Consider the following 13,344-nt stretch of genomic DNA (forward strand, 5'->3'; position numbering starts at 1 on the left):
TGCAGTTTTGATATCGTACTATATACTGATAATTCAAAAAGTATCATGTAAAAGTAGGTATTTTTGATGTAAGGGTAGTACAGTCCCAGCAAATGTATATGTTGCCTGGAACCTTTTTAATGATAATTCATGATTGCCTGCAAATACATAAATAATGATCACTCAGCAAAACAGCATTATGTGAATATCAACATTATTGACACCATCTAGTGGTGAAAATATATACGCTTTCTTTTCCTTGCAACCTGAGCTGTTGGAAATAGATCATTATTATACCAGCATCCAAATAGCTCATAAAAAATGTATTAGCTTGACGTGAATAGGCCGTATATATGGTATATAAACGGTAATGTCAATGGGGTTTTATTGTATACAATGTTTTCCTGTGAGGTAGCTTTGAACTGAAAGCACACACACACACACACATGATAACACCCAGAGAGCGACATAAAGAGAAAGAACTGGAGAGAGGGGAAGGACATATGAATAACTCTGTCTTTGTATACAAGTGGAAACATTAACAATAACAAGTCTTGGCATCCATGCATGGGTGCAGATGTAGGCTACTGACTGCAGATGCATGCATAACGCTAATGGCATGTCCTGTACTGTCTGAGAAAGTGTGTGTGGGCAGAGGAAGCATGATGTGACTCAAAATGAGAAGCTCTTGTCACCTCTCTCGAATGTGTTTGTGGGCTTCATCATGATTGGGTTTTCACCATGCAGAGAATGTAGCATCTGCAGCTAAATGTGAATCAGATCAGGCAATCATCATTTTTTAGTCTGTAGAATGAGAGAGTAGAGCTGAATAGAATGTAATATCAGAATATAAAGAGAGGAGAACAAAGGAGAGTAAAAGAAGGAACATATATTTTTGTGTCATGAGTTCAAAATGATGTCTGTTCTGAATGTATCTCAGTCTAAATGCTGATCTTTTTAACTGTTGAATAGAAGGTAATTATGGCTGTTCATTTTCTAACTTTACTGTCATTCACACTGTCTGGCGTTCTGTTCATTGGATCGGATGTATTGGGTGTCTCAAAGGTATGCAGCAGCGAGAGAATTAAGAAAAGACTGTTGGTGTTCACAGTGATAGAGTGATAGACATGTGAGAATTGGCTGTGGGAATTTTCAACAACTGAGAATTGCAATAACTGTGAAGCCAACGGATGCACACTACATTACCAAAAGTACGTGGACACCTGCTCGTCGAAAATCTCATTCCAAAACCATGGGAATTAATGTGGAGTTGGTCCCCCCCCTGTTCTGCTATAAGCCTCAACCCTTCTGGGAAGGCTTTCCACTAGATGTTGGAACATTGCTGCAGGGACCTGCTTCCATTCAGCCACAAGAGCATTAGTGAGGACGGGCACTGATGCTGGGCGAATACGCCTGACTCACAGTCTGTGTTCCAACTCATCCCAAAGGTGTTCGATGGGGTTGAGGTCAGGGCTCTGTGCTGGCCAGTCAAGTTCTTCCACATCGATCTTGACAAACCATTTCTTTATGGACCTCACTTTGTGCACTTGGGCATTGTCATGCTGGAACAGGAAAGGGCCTTCCTCAAACTGTTGCCACAAAGTTGGAAGCACAGAATCATCTAGGATGTCTTTATATGCTGTAGAGTTAAGATTTCCCTTCACTGGAACTAAGGGGCCTAGCCCAAACCATGAAAAACTGCCCTAAACCATTATTCCTCCTCCACCAAACTTTACAGTTAGCACTATGTATTGGGGCAGGGAGCGTTCTCCTGGCATCCGCCAAACTCAGATTTGTCCATCAGACAACCTGTCTCCTCCCCTTTATCTACACTGATTGAAGTGGATTTATCAAGTGACATCAATAAGGGATCATAGTTTTCACCTGGATTCACCGGGTCTGTCTTTGTCATGGAAAGAGCTGGTGTTCCTAATGTTTTGTACACTCAGTGTATAGTCCATAGGAAAGTTTTGCATTCCACCTTGTTGAACACTCAAGAAAGCTAAAGGTGTGTAATGCCCGGAACATTCAAAGCTATAGTTTCCCGCCTTCACCAGAGTGCCACGCCCATCAGGCAGCTATACCCCAACTATCAGCTGACGAGTCTCACGGCAGTCTCATGTCTATCTATACACCCAGAGAGAGGGAGAGGGAGGGAGAGAGGGGTAGGGAGGGAGAGAGAGATAGATAGATAGAGAGAGAGAGAGAAGGAAATAGGGAAAGAGAAAAGGAGATAGGGAAAGAGAAAAGGAGATAGGGAAAGAGAAAAGGAGATAGGGAAAGAGTCGGAAACCAGAGAGAAGATATATAGAGAGAGAAAGAAGGGTTGTTTAAGGGAGAGAAGAAGGGAGGGAGATGGAGTGAAGACATAGCTAGAAACATAGAGAGAGAGACAGAGCCAGAGAGAGGGATAGTGGGAAATATGTTAGAGAGGTTGAGAGGGCTAGAGATGGTGGCCCAGCTTGCACATAACGTTCTGACAACAATATGTTTCTTAGTGCTTGGTGAGAGCTTTGTTGTCCTCAGGTTATTTTGCATACAACCTTCCCACAACATTCTGGGAATGGTGCAGGATACCAAGCTAGCACATAATGTTCTGCACAGGGTGCACCTGTACAATGAACATGCTGTTTAACTTCTTTGGGGTAGGGGGCAGTATTTCATGTCCGGATGAAAAGCATGCCCAGAGTAAACTTCCTACTCCTCAGGCCCAGATGCTAGGATATGCATATTATTAGATCTGGATAGAAAACACGCGGAAGTTTCTAAAACTGTTTGAATGATGTCTGTGAGTATAACAGAACTCATATGGCAGGCAAAAACCTGAGAAAAAAATCCAACCAGGAAGTGGGAAATCTAAGGTTTGTAGGTTTTCAAGTCTTAGCCTATGCAATATCCAGTGTCTGTGGGGTCATATTGCACTTCCTAAGGCTTCCACTATATGTCAACAGTCTTTACAACCTTGTTTCAGGCTTCTAATGTGAAGTGGGAGAGAATGCGAGCTGATTGAGTCATGGGTCTGCCAGAAGGCCTTGAGCTCAGTCAGGCGAGCGCCCGTGAGAGTTAACTCCGTTCCCTTTCATTTCTAAAGACAAAGGAATTCTCCGGTTGAAACATTTTTGAAGATGTATGATAAAAACATCCTAAAGCATGGTATGCTTTCGTCGTAAAACCTTTTTGAAATCAGACACTGTGGTGGGACTAACAACAAGTTTATATTTAAAATGGTGTATAATACATGTATGTTTGAGGAATTTTAATTATGAAATTTCTGTTTGAATTTGGCGCCCTGCACTTTCACTGGATGTTGGTCAGATGGGACGTTAGCGTCCCACGTACCCTAGAGAGGTTAATCAGCTTCTTGATATGCCAAACCTGTCAGGTGGATGGATTATCTTAGCAAAGGATAAACCCTCACTAACAGGGATGTAAACAAATTTGTTGAGAAAATTTGAGAGAAATAAGCTTTTTGTGCGTATGGAGCATTTCTGGGATATTTTATTTCAGCTCATGAAATATGGGACTAACACTTCACATGTTGCGTTTATATGTTTGTTCAGTGTATTTAAAGTCATGTTCTTAGAACATTAAGAAAACTTTCCATAAAAAACACAAGAAAACCTTAGTAACATTCAAAGAACGTTCTAAGAATGTTATTTAAAAACATATGCATTCTGTTCTCAGTGCAAACAAAACTCTGTCTAGCCTCTATCTTGTTAAGTGTGTTCAGGTGTGTTGGCCGCACAAACTATTCTCACACACCTGATCTTAATGACTGCTTGTTTACTTTGAAATGGAGTCTGTTTGAATATAATGAAAATAAACAGCTTTGTATGAGTAAAAAAAAACATTATTTAATTACCTTCAAGTAACCTAGAATTTCAATTCTCAGAATGTTAATTTAATCTCCCAAGAAAATGTTTAGGGAACCATAATAAAACGTTCTCAGATGCATGCTCTATAGAGGTCACGCCCCTCTATAATAAAACGTTCTCAGATGCATGCTCTATAGAGGTCATGCCCCTCTATAATAAAACGTTCTCAGATGCATGCTCTATAGAGGTCACGCCCCTCTATAATAAAACGTTCTCAGATGCATGCTCTATAGAGGTCACGCCCCTCTATAATAAAACGTTCTCAGATGCATGCTCTATAGAGGTCACGCCCCTCTATAATAAAACGTTCTCAGATGCATGCTCTATAGAGGTCACGCCCCTCTATAATAAAATGTTCTCAGATGCATGCTCTATAGAGGTCATGGCCCTCTATAATAAAACATTCTCAGATGCATGCTCTATTTTTCCTCCCACTCTCTTTTACCGAGGGGCATGCTCCTCCCTCTCTCTTTTACCGAGATGCATGCTCTATTTTTCCTCCCACTCTCTTTTACTGAGGGGCATGCTCCTCCCACTCTCTTTTAGCGAGGGGCATGCTCCTCCCTCTCTCTTTTACCGAGATGCATGCTCTATTTTTCCTCCCACTCTCTTTTACTGAGGGGCATGCTCCTCCCACTCTCTTTTACTGAGGGGCATGCTCCTCCCACTCTCTTTTACCGAGGGGCATGCTCCTCCCACTCTCTTTTACTGAGATTGCATGCTCTATTTTTCCTCCCACTCTTTTTTCCCGAGGTGTTAAAGAGGGTGGGAGGATAAATAGAGCATGCATCTGTCTGATAGACACAGTGACGCTGTCTGGATGTTCATTCACTCTGCAACATGCTTTACTAAGGACTCATACCTTCACCAGAAGAGAGAGGTAAGGCATCAAGTATTCACATGTGTATGTGATAATAATCATGTGTGAATGTGTGTGGGAGGAAGGTATTCATGTTAACATTGCCCTTGTCATCATTAGATATACATGCTATTTATTTTTTGTTTTGCCTGAAGTGTTACATTTACACCAAGTGGTAAAAACTTAACAGCAATACTGTATTGCATCAGTGATGAAATGCATCTACTGTAACTCATCTAGATCATTAGGGTTCACATCAATAAGAATTTACATATTGTGATATGATATTTATTTATTTATTTATTTTATTTACCTTTATTTAACCAGGTAGGCAAGTTGAGAACAAGTTCTCATTTACAATTGCGACCTGGCCAAGATAAAGCAAAGCAGTTCGACAGATAAAACGACACAGAGTTACACATGGAGTAAAAACAAACATACAGTCAATAATGCAGTATAAACAAGTCTATATACAATGTGAGCAAATGAGGTGAGAAGGGAGGTAAAGGCAAAAAAGGCCATGATGGCAAAGTAAATACAATATAGCAAGTAAAATATAAAAATACCATATGTTTTGTGGTGTAACTTTAATAGCTTGGCAATGTTTTGTTTGTGACAAAAGATCTCTGCACATATATAATGATAACCATTAAACATTAAATGTCGGGACTTTCATACCAATTACTATTCCACTAATAGTAACACAGTTGAGTACATACAGCACAGTTGTCCCCCACAATGAAATCGGGGAAGGAACTGTGGATCTGTCTCCGTCCATTCGTACGTTTGTATGTTAGTTACACGCAATATCTCAGACAGCACTGGCCCGATTTGCATTAAACTTGTGTGAGTGATGCTTCTTGCCATAGAGATCCGGCATTTACAAAATGACACTGATTGGCCAGATTGTGGAGCTATGACAAGAGACTGAAAATACAAACTTTGAAAGGTCACGCCCCTCACCCCGTTCGACTTTAAGTCATGAAATTATGTACATAGGTCGCTCTCCTCACGAGGAACTCATTTGCCTCAGTGACACATAAGGTCCACCATGATAGATTTCCCGCCATTTATAATTTTATGAAAAACACTTAAAACGCTACTCTTCTGGCACCGAATGACCGATCTTCATGAAACCTGATATGTGGCATCTTTGGACAAAGGTCACTCAATTAGGGCTGATGCGGTGACCGTATTAACAGGGGTCACGAGTCATGAAGGCATTCAAATGACACGTTACCTTTTAGTCAGGGTAATTAGACTTCTCCCAGATCTGATGCTGTTGATGGCCATAAGTAGCCTACCCAACTTTATAACTGCCTGGTACTCAGCACTCTATTGTCCCTGTAATCAAATCAATCATTAGTCGCATGTGCCGAATTACAGTGAAATGCTTACTTATGAGCCCCTAACCAACAATGCAGTTTAAAAAAATACGAATAACAATAAGAAATAAAAGTAACAAGTAATTAAGAGCAGCTGTAAAATAACAATAGTGAGACTACATAAAGGGCTCTGACTATATAATCACTCTGACGTCAATGCAAATGTAATAGAAAATCTAATCAAACACTTCATGAGAGCCCATGAACTCATGTTGCGCACAATTTCTATAAGCTATGCAATTGTGTGAGAAAAGAGAGCGATGGCCTCTATTAAAAAGAGGAGGATCCCATCATCTTTCTACATGCTAGGTCTAATATATTTATTTCTAACCTTTTTCTAATATTTAGCACATTGCTTATCTTTAAAACAAGAGTATATCTTACCTGGCTGGCATGAAAATGAACCATGGGAAAAGCATCCACCGTTTAAGTACATAGATGACATTTTTTTCTGCTGTCCTTGTTTCGAGACAGATGCATGATAATGGTCCATTCTAAATCAAAACAAATGTCACATGTATATTATTTAGTATATGTAAAGACAAGATTAAATCAAGGATAGTCTGATGGTTGATAATATTAGCCTATCACTTGTGAATTACATATTGTCACTTGTGAATGATGCCCAGCATGAGGCAAGAAACTATGCCCTTTTTTTAAAAACACCTCATGTAGCCTAGCCCATATGTTTTGATAAGGTTTGCATCACAACTAAAGTGGCCAAAAAACATCTTAAAATGAAGCACATTAATCCGCTTTACAAGGGGTGTAGAGCCTACATAAGCAGCGTGTGAGTTTCAAGTTTGGGGAAGGTCATTTTCACCATAGAAATGCACCTTAATAATAAATGCATTATATGCATAATCCCATTTGTGGTCACTTTGTTAATGGTGTTGTCCCGCTAATGGAACATTCGTACTTATAGCCTACTGCCATGTGTGCATTCCTTCCCTTATAATGTGAAGAAATAGACTAATAGTTTAGCAACATTTTAAGATAAACGTTCTAATCTGTTGAGTCAACCACATTGGGTAAAAACGTTTTTTGAAACTAGCGGTTGTATTAATTTGGGTTCTATCGTTTCCCCAACTGTCCCAGACTATGTTTGGAATATGAATTTCTCACACAGAATAGAATAGGTCAACTTTTGTACTATGGGGGATATTAGATTGACATAAGCTAGTGCTTTTGATGTTCATTAGGCCTACTCATCTTGTTGGCTGACGAAAAGTAAATGTGGACAATAGCTTCAATATGCACCTTGGAATTGGATAAAGACGCAGGCAGTTGCGTCCCTGATGTGTCTGTCTTCACTTGTAGCCTGTGAGAAAGACCCGATCACGTGATGGAGAGCCATGTGAGTGAGAGATGCTTTGGAACGTGCAGCACTCAGGGAGAAGGGGACAACGAAGCACTCCGGGCCAAGGACACAACGGCCACTGGCCGTAAAAGGCATAGATTATTTTAGGGTGCATTACGGCCACACAAAGGGGATGCCGTGAAGTGCTTGTCAAATAGTGAATGTAATGGCGCAGTGGTTAAGGGCGCTGTACTGCAGCGCCAGCTGTTCCACCATAGACTCTGGGTTTGTGCCCAGGCTCTATCGTAACCGGCCGCGACCGGGAGGTCCGTGGGGCGACGCACAATTGGCCTAGCGTCGTCCGGGTTAGGGAAAGGGTTTGACTGGTAGGGATATCCTTGTCTCATCGCGCACCAGCGACTCCTGTGGCGGGCCGGGCGCAATCAAGGTTACCAGATACATGGTGTTTCCTCCGACACATTGGTGCGGCTGGCTTCCAGGTTGTATGCGCGCTGTGTTAAGAAGCAGTGCAGCTTGGTTGGGTTGTGTATTGGAGGATGCATGACTTTCAACCTTCGTCTCTCCCGAGCCCGTACATAAAAGTCTGAGAACCATATGTTTCTTAGTACTTGGTGAGAGCGTGGTTGTCCTATGGTTATTTTGCATACAACCTTCCCAAAATGTTCTGGGAATGGTGAGGGATAGTTGCTGGGCTTTGGACCATTTTCAGCACATTTAAGGAACTTGTTCTAGGAACGTTCTCCGACTGGTTTGACATAAAAAACACAAGAAAGCTGTAACGTTCAAAGAACGTTCTAAGAATGTTATTGAAAAACGTAAACATTCTGTTCTCAGCATCAACAAAACTCTCTCAATCCTCTATCTTGTTAAGTGTGTTCAGGTGTGCAGGACACGCTCACTAATTTGCCACACCCGATCTTAATGAGTGCTTGTTTCCTTTGAAATGGGGTCTGTTTGAATAGACTAAAATGAACAGCTTTGTATGAGTTTTAAAAAAACATGTCACGCTAGAAATGTGTTTGCGTGATTAATGCCTAAGCAAAATCATTTCCATGTGTCTTATCTGTGCTTGGAGGTCCAATCAGTTAAACTAAGCTAACAGTCTTAAGATTCATTGAAAGTTTTAAAGAAGTTATTCAAAAACTTCTACATAACCTATAATTTCAGTTCTCAGAACTTTAAAATGTTCATGGAACCATAGTAAAACGTTCTCAGAATCAAATGAAATCCAATTTTAGTAGTCACATGCGCCGAATACAACAGTGAAGGGCTTACTTACGAGCTCCTAACCAACTGTGCGGTTTCAAAAAATACAGATAAGAATAAGAAATAAAAGTAACAAGTAATTAAGAACAGCAGTAAAAAATAACGATATATACAGGGTGCAGAGTCATTGTGCGGGAGCACTGGTTAGGTGAGGTAGTATGTACATGTAGGTAGAGTCAATTAAAGTGACTATGCATAGATGACAACAGAGAGTGGCAGTGATGTGGAGAGGGGAGGGGAGGGAGTGCAATGCAAATAGTCTGGGTAGCCATTTAACTAGATGTTCAGGTGCCTCGTGGACCTAAACTTGGCGCTCCGGTACCGCTTGCCGTGTGGTAACAGAGAGAACAGTCTATGACTAGGGTGGCTGGAGTCTTTGGCAATTTGTAGGGCCTTCCTCTGACGCCGCCTTTTATAGAGATCCTGGATGGCTTGAAGCTTGGCCCTAGTGATGTATTGGGCTGTTCGCGCTACCCTCAGTAGTGCCTTGCGGTCGGAGGCAGAGCAGTTGCCATACCAGGAAGTGGTGCAACCAGTCAGGATGCTCTTGATGGTGCAGCTGTAATGGTGCAACCTTTTGAGGATCTGAGGATAATCAATCTCCCTGCAACCTAAAACCTCCCTACAACCTAAAAATGTACGTTTCCAGAACCGGCCCATTTTTCACTTCCGTTCTTAGAACATTTCGAAAACGTTCAATTTTACTTATCAGGAAATGTTTGGCTTCATGCCCAGAACCGAATGTCCCGGCAGGGCAGTGTTGGAAAGCACAGCACCCTTATCTACCCTTTTCTCACAGTATGCACATATACAGTAATACACTGATTAACCATAGTAACGTCTTCTGAGGGAGATCTGGTCAAATTTAAGTGTTCTACTGATCCAGACTTCAGCTGTCAATCACACTCTCAATGCAGCAGTCTATGGTTTGAAAGGCTCCAATTTCGAGGCAATGGAGAAATTAGTGATGAGACTTTAAGGTTCATAGTTACCATCTGTTACTCCACAGGGGTCTAAGAGAGTGAGGGAGAAAAGGCAGAGAAAGTCTCTCTGTCTATCACTAATGAAGTAGAAGTTAGAGGGATAAGAGAGAGAGAGGTGTTATGAGTACATAGTGAAGTATGGTTTATGAAATCATCAAAAGCCATGTGACTAGAAGCTGAGAATCCTGTTATATGAGGCTATAAAATGTATACAATTATCTTAGTGCTTTTGACATAAATTATATGGAAATTTAAGAATTGGTTCAATTATAACATATGTCAAACAAATACCTTCCTGTCTTTTTTCAGACTGGAGCATTGAGACTGAGACCCCTTGTGACCTCTCTGTCAGAGATGCTTCACCAGGGAGTGACAGGATCCCTCAGCCGGCCTCTTTCACAGGAGGCTTATTTGACTTAACCTTTCCACAACAACCTGTAGGCCGGAGAAGAGAAGTGACAGTATATGTGACGACTGGGTGAACCAATGAGCACCACACCAACCCCAGACCCAGACAGAGAGAGCCTCCCGCCCGAAAAGAGGGACCCCAGACCAGGCCTCTCAGAGCAGATTGCTGCTGTCACATTCAAGGTCCCCTTCCCCTACAAGAGCCATAATGTAGTCAAGCCCTACAATGCATCCCACTCAAACCTGCTCCCACCTACACATGCATCTGTTCCCCCGCTATACCAGCCCTGGACCCAGTCCCCCACCACAGCCTCCACCACCAGAGCCAACCATCTCTCCTCTCCTATCAGGGATAGCCATGGCTGGGCTGAGTGGAGGGAGCACTATTACAGAGGTTGGGCTGCAGTCTCGCCAGGATGGCATATTCCCTACATTTTCAATGACCGCTCCACATATCCCTCAGAACACCCACGCCGCCACTCTATCTGCAGAAATATGTCCCAGCCTACCGAGGAGCCCGGTGGGGAGGATGGAGGGTACAGTTGCCACTTTAATAAAAAAATGAGGGAGAAGTTAAGTCTACACACCGAACAGCAAAACAGACAGAGGGGCCTGTATATGAGAAGAGAGAAACAGGGAGTAAACCAGTCACAGAGCCACAGCTCAGAGGCAGGTTCTGCCCCCCTGAACACTGCTCTTTCTCCTACTGCCTCCAAGGACCTACACCACCACCCTGAACTGGTCTACACACACCACTCCACAGCCCCCAAGTATCCTGATTCAGGGCAAAGTCCTTCGGCGTTTGCAGAAGAATCTCCCATAAGACCGTCACTTACTGTTCAGTCAACAGAGAAAAACTGGACTGTGGGAGTAACAGAAAAAGTAGACGTGTCTACCCCTCTCTCCACCCATCACTCTTCTTACCCCTCCACCTCTTCTAACCAGCTGCCCTGGTTGCTCCCTCACTTTGCGGCAGGCTCTCTAATCGAGCTCAGAGACGGGCGACTGAGGAGGGTGGAGGATTTGCAGACAGAAGAATTTCCTGATCAACACAGAGGCCTGTCCAGCGCTACATCTGAGCTGCTGTACTGTGCAGCACATCTCCCCCTCCACAGACCCCTCCCTCTCCCGCCTCCTCATCCTCCTACATGAAGAACATTCTCAGGTGAGCTGGTCCTGATCCTGCTGAGTCTACTACATCATTACATCACACAAGATCATCACAGGGTCAGTGTGTTTTTGGTCCGTGTGTTTTTGGCTTCTTACATTTCCATAATTTATAACATGGAATTCAATATACAAGATATCATACATATTTGCAAATAGCACACTTTTTGATCCGTCTACATCATAAAGTAAGGTAAATAAAATGCTAATGATTTACATTCCTAAAGTATCCCTCATCATGACATGATGCAAGTATTGATGCCAATCCCCAATTGCAGAACCCTACCACCACTTAGAGGACAAAGAGAGGTACTGCATTGTCATGACTAACAGTATCTCTCATCACAGGAGTTTCTGGATGTGTATGTGGAGTACCCGTTCTTTGTGTGCGGACGTGGCTGGTCCTCTTGCTGCCCCCCGAGAACAGCCCGTCTGTGTGGACTCCGCTGCCATCAGCTCAGTGTTGGTGATGTCTGCCTGGCTCTTATACCTACATCCCCCTCTGCCACCCAGCCACAGGAGCCTGGCACCCCAGCCCGAGGGAGACATGGGAGGGCCTAAGACTCTACAAACGTCCTTTCCCCATTCTCCCCTTCCCGCTGCTCCAGACAGGCCAATGAAAGGGCAGGGAGGGGGGCTGGGCCCAGCACGGAAGAGTCATTGGTCAGCCCCTGAACTGCGTGGCCCAGGCACCAACTGCCCTTACTGACAGTGATAAACACCATTGCCATTATGGAGAGGGAGCCAACAAAGCCAAGCCAAGCCTAACTTTTGTTTTATTATCTTTATCTCAACCTCACATTCTTTCCATCCCTTTCTTCGTGACTGTCTGTCTCTGTTTTGTATAAAGAATAATTATGATAAAGTAGGAAAGAAATGTAAATTTGACTCAGGATTCTGTACGGATAGTAAGCAAAGGACAATTGCAGGTACTGGTGTAAAAGCCGTGGATTATCAGAAGTGTGGGAGACAGAATATGTCAGGCACAACATATTACCTTTAGCCTACTTTAGAATTTTATCAATTAGATCATTCAGGGGGGATATATTTTATTATTCGCTACCTCCTATATATACCATTTAAATTGACAACTGTTTTCTTGTATGTAGAACAGTGAATGCTGTAGTATGTCTCAGTGAGTGTGAATGGCTCTCTGTGTGCTGTATAGCTGACAGTTGTTGGCATTACCTTATACACCGGTGTCTTTTCTTTGGTGTTTGTCTGTTCTTACTTCAGTATGACAATATTTTTGTTCTGAAATGATTACTCAATCAATCAAATGTATTTATGAAGCCCTTTTTACGTGAGCCAATGTCACAAAGTGCTATACAGAAACCCAGCCTAAAACCCCAAACAGCAAGCAATGCAGATGTAGAAGCATTGTAAGGTAAATAACTGCGACTGATTTAGGAACTGTTTGTGTTGATTAAGAATAGTAAATGTTTAAAGTATATTTTCTATGCTTTACCTCACCAGATGATGTTTACAATATGTATATCATGTATAAATCCATCAGCGTTTTCAGTTCCCATGCTTTGGCTGTCACTGTGTGAGAAAATGCTTTTCTGGCCAAATGATATAAATGTATTGCACCTGCTATGTCTGACAGTTCTGGTATATTTTGTTGCTGTAGTCTGACATTTAGTTTTGACAGAAAATATAGCCTCGATTCGCCCACCTGCAGATCTGGAAGGACATCAAAAGGCAGCTGAAACTGAATGATAGCTCAGAGTTCTCTCCATCTGTCTCTTGTGGGCAAAAACCTTGGCATCTCTGGGACCACATGCCTCTGTTGTGTTGTGCAGAGCTTAGTGCAGTAGGTCTGTGCCCCCTCCTTCAGGAAACTGAACCCAACAGGGCTCTATTAATCCCGCACAGTCTCGTATTTAACGTCAACCCCATCATCCCTCACAGCAGCAGCCTCTCAATCTGCATACAGACAGCCATATGTCTTACACCTGACCTCCACTCTGCAAACTACACCTTCACCTACCTGTTGTTCAAAGGAAAAAAATGGGTCGCCATTTTGTTCTCATTGAAATCTAAGTAAACCCAGCTGCTTGTGAAAAAGAATGTATGCTGTAAAATAAATAATCATGTG

General features: G+C 42.5%; 1 protein-coding gene across 1 annotated transcript; it reads left to right on the top strand.

The window, feature by feature from the left end:
* Positions 1-9,984: 9,984 nt before the first annotated feature.
* LOC109890977 (uncharacterized) lies at positions 9,985-13,281 on the top strand. Its single transcript, XM_020483193.2, has 2 exons — positions 9,985-11,241; positions 11,592-13,281. The coding sequence occupies exon 1, from the start codon at positions 10,155-10,157 to the stop codon at positions 11,226-11,228; it is 1,074 nt and encodes a 357-aa protein (XP_020338782.1). The 5' UTR covers positions 9,985-10,154; the 3' UTR covers positions 11,229-11,241; positions 11,592-13,281.
* The last annotated feature ends 63 nt before the right edge of the window (positions 13,282-13,344 follow it).

This window comes from Oncorhynchus kisutch, linkage group LG5 (genome assembly GCF_002021735.2).
Source record: "Oncorhynchus kisutch isolate 150728-3 linkage group LG5, Okis_V2, whole genome shotgun sequence".
Taxonomy (NCBI): domain Eukaryota; kingdom Metazoa; phylum Chordata; class Actinopteri; order Salmoniformes; family Salmonidae; genus Oncorhynchus; species Oncorhynchus kisutch.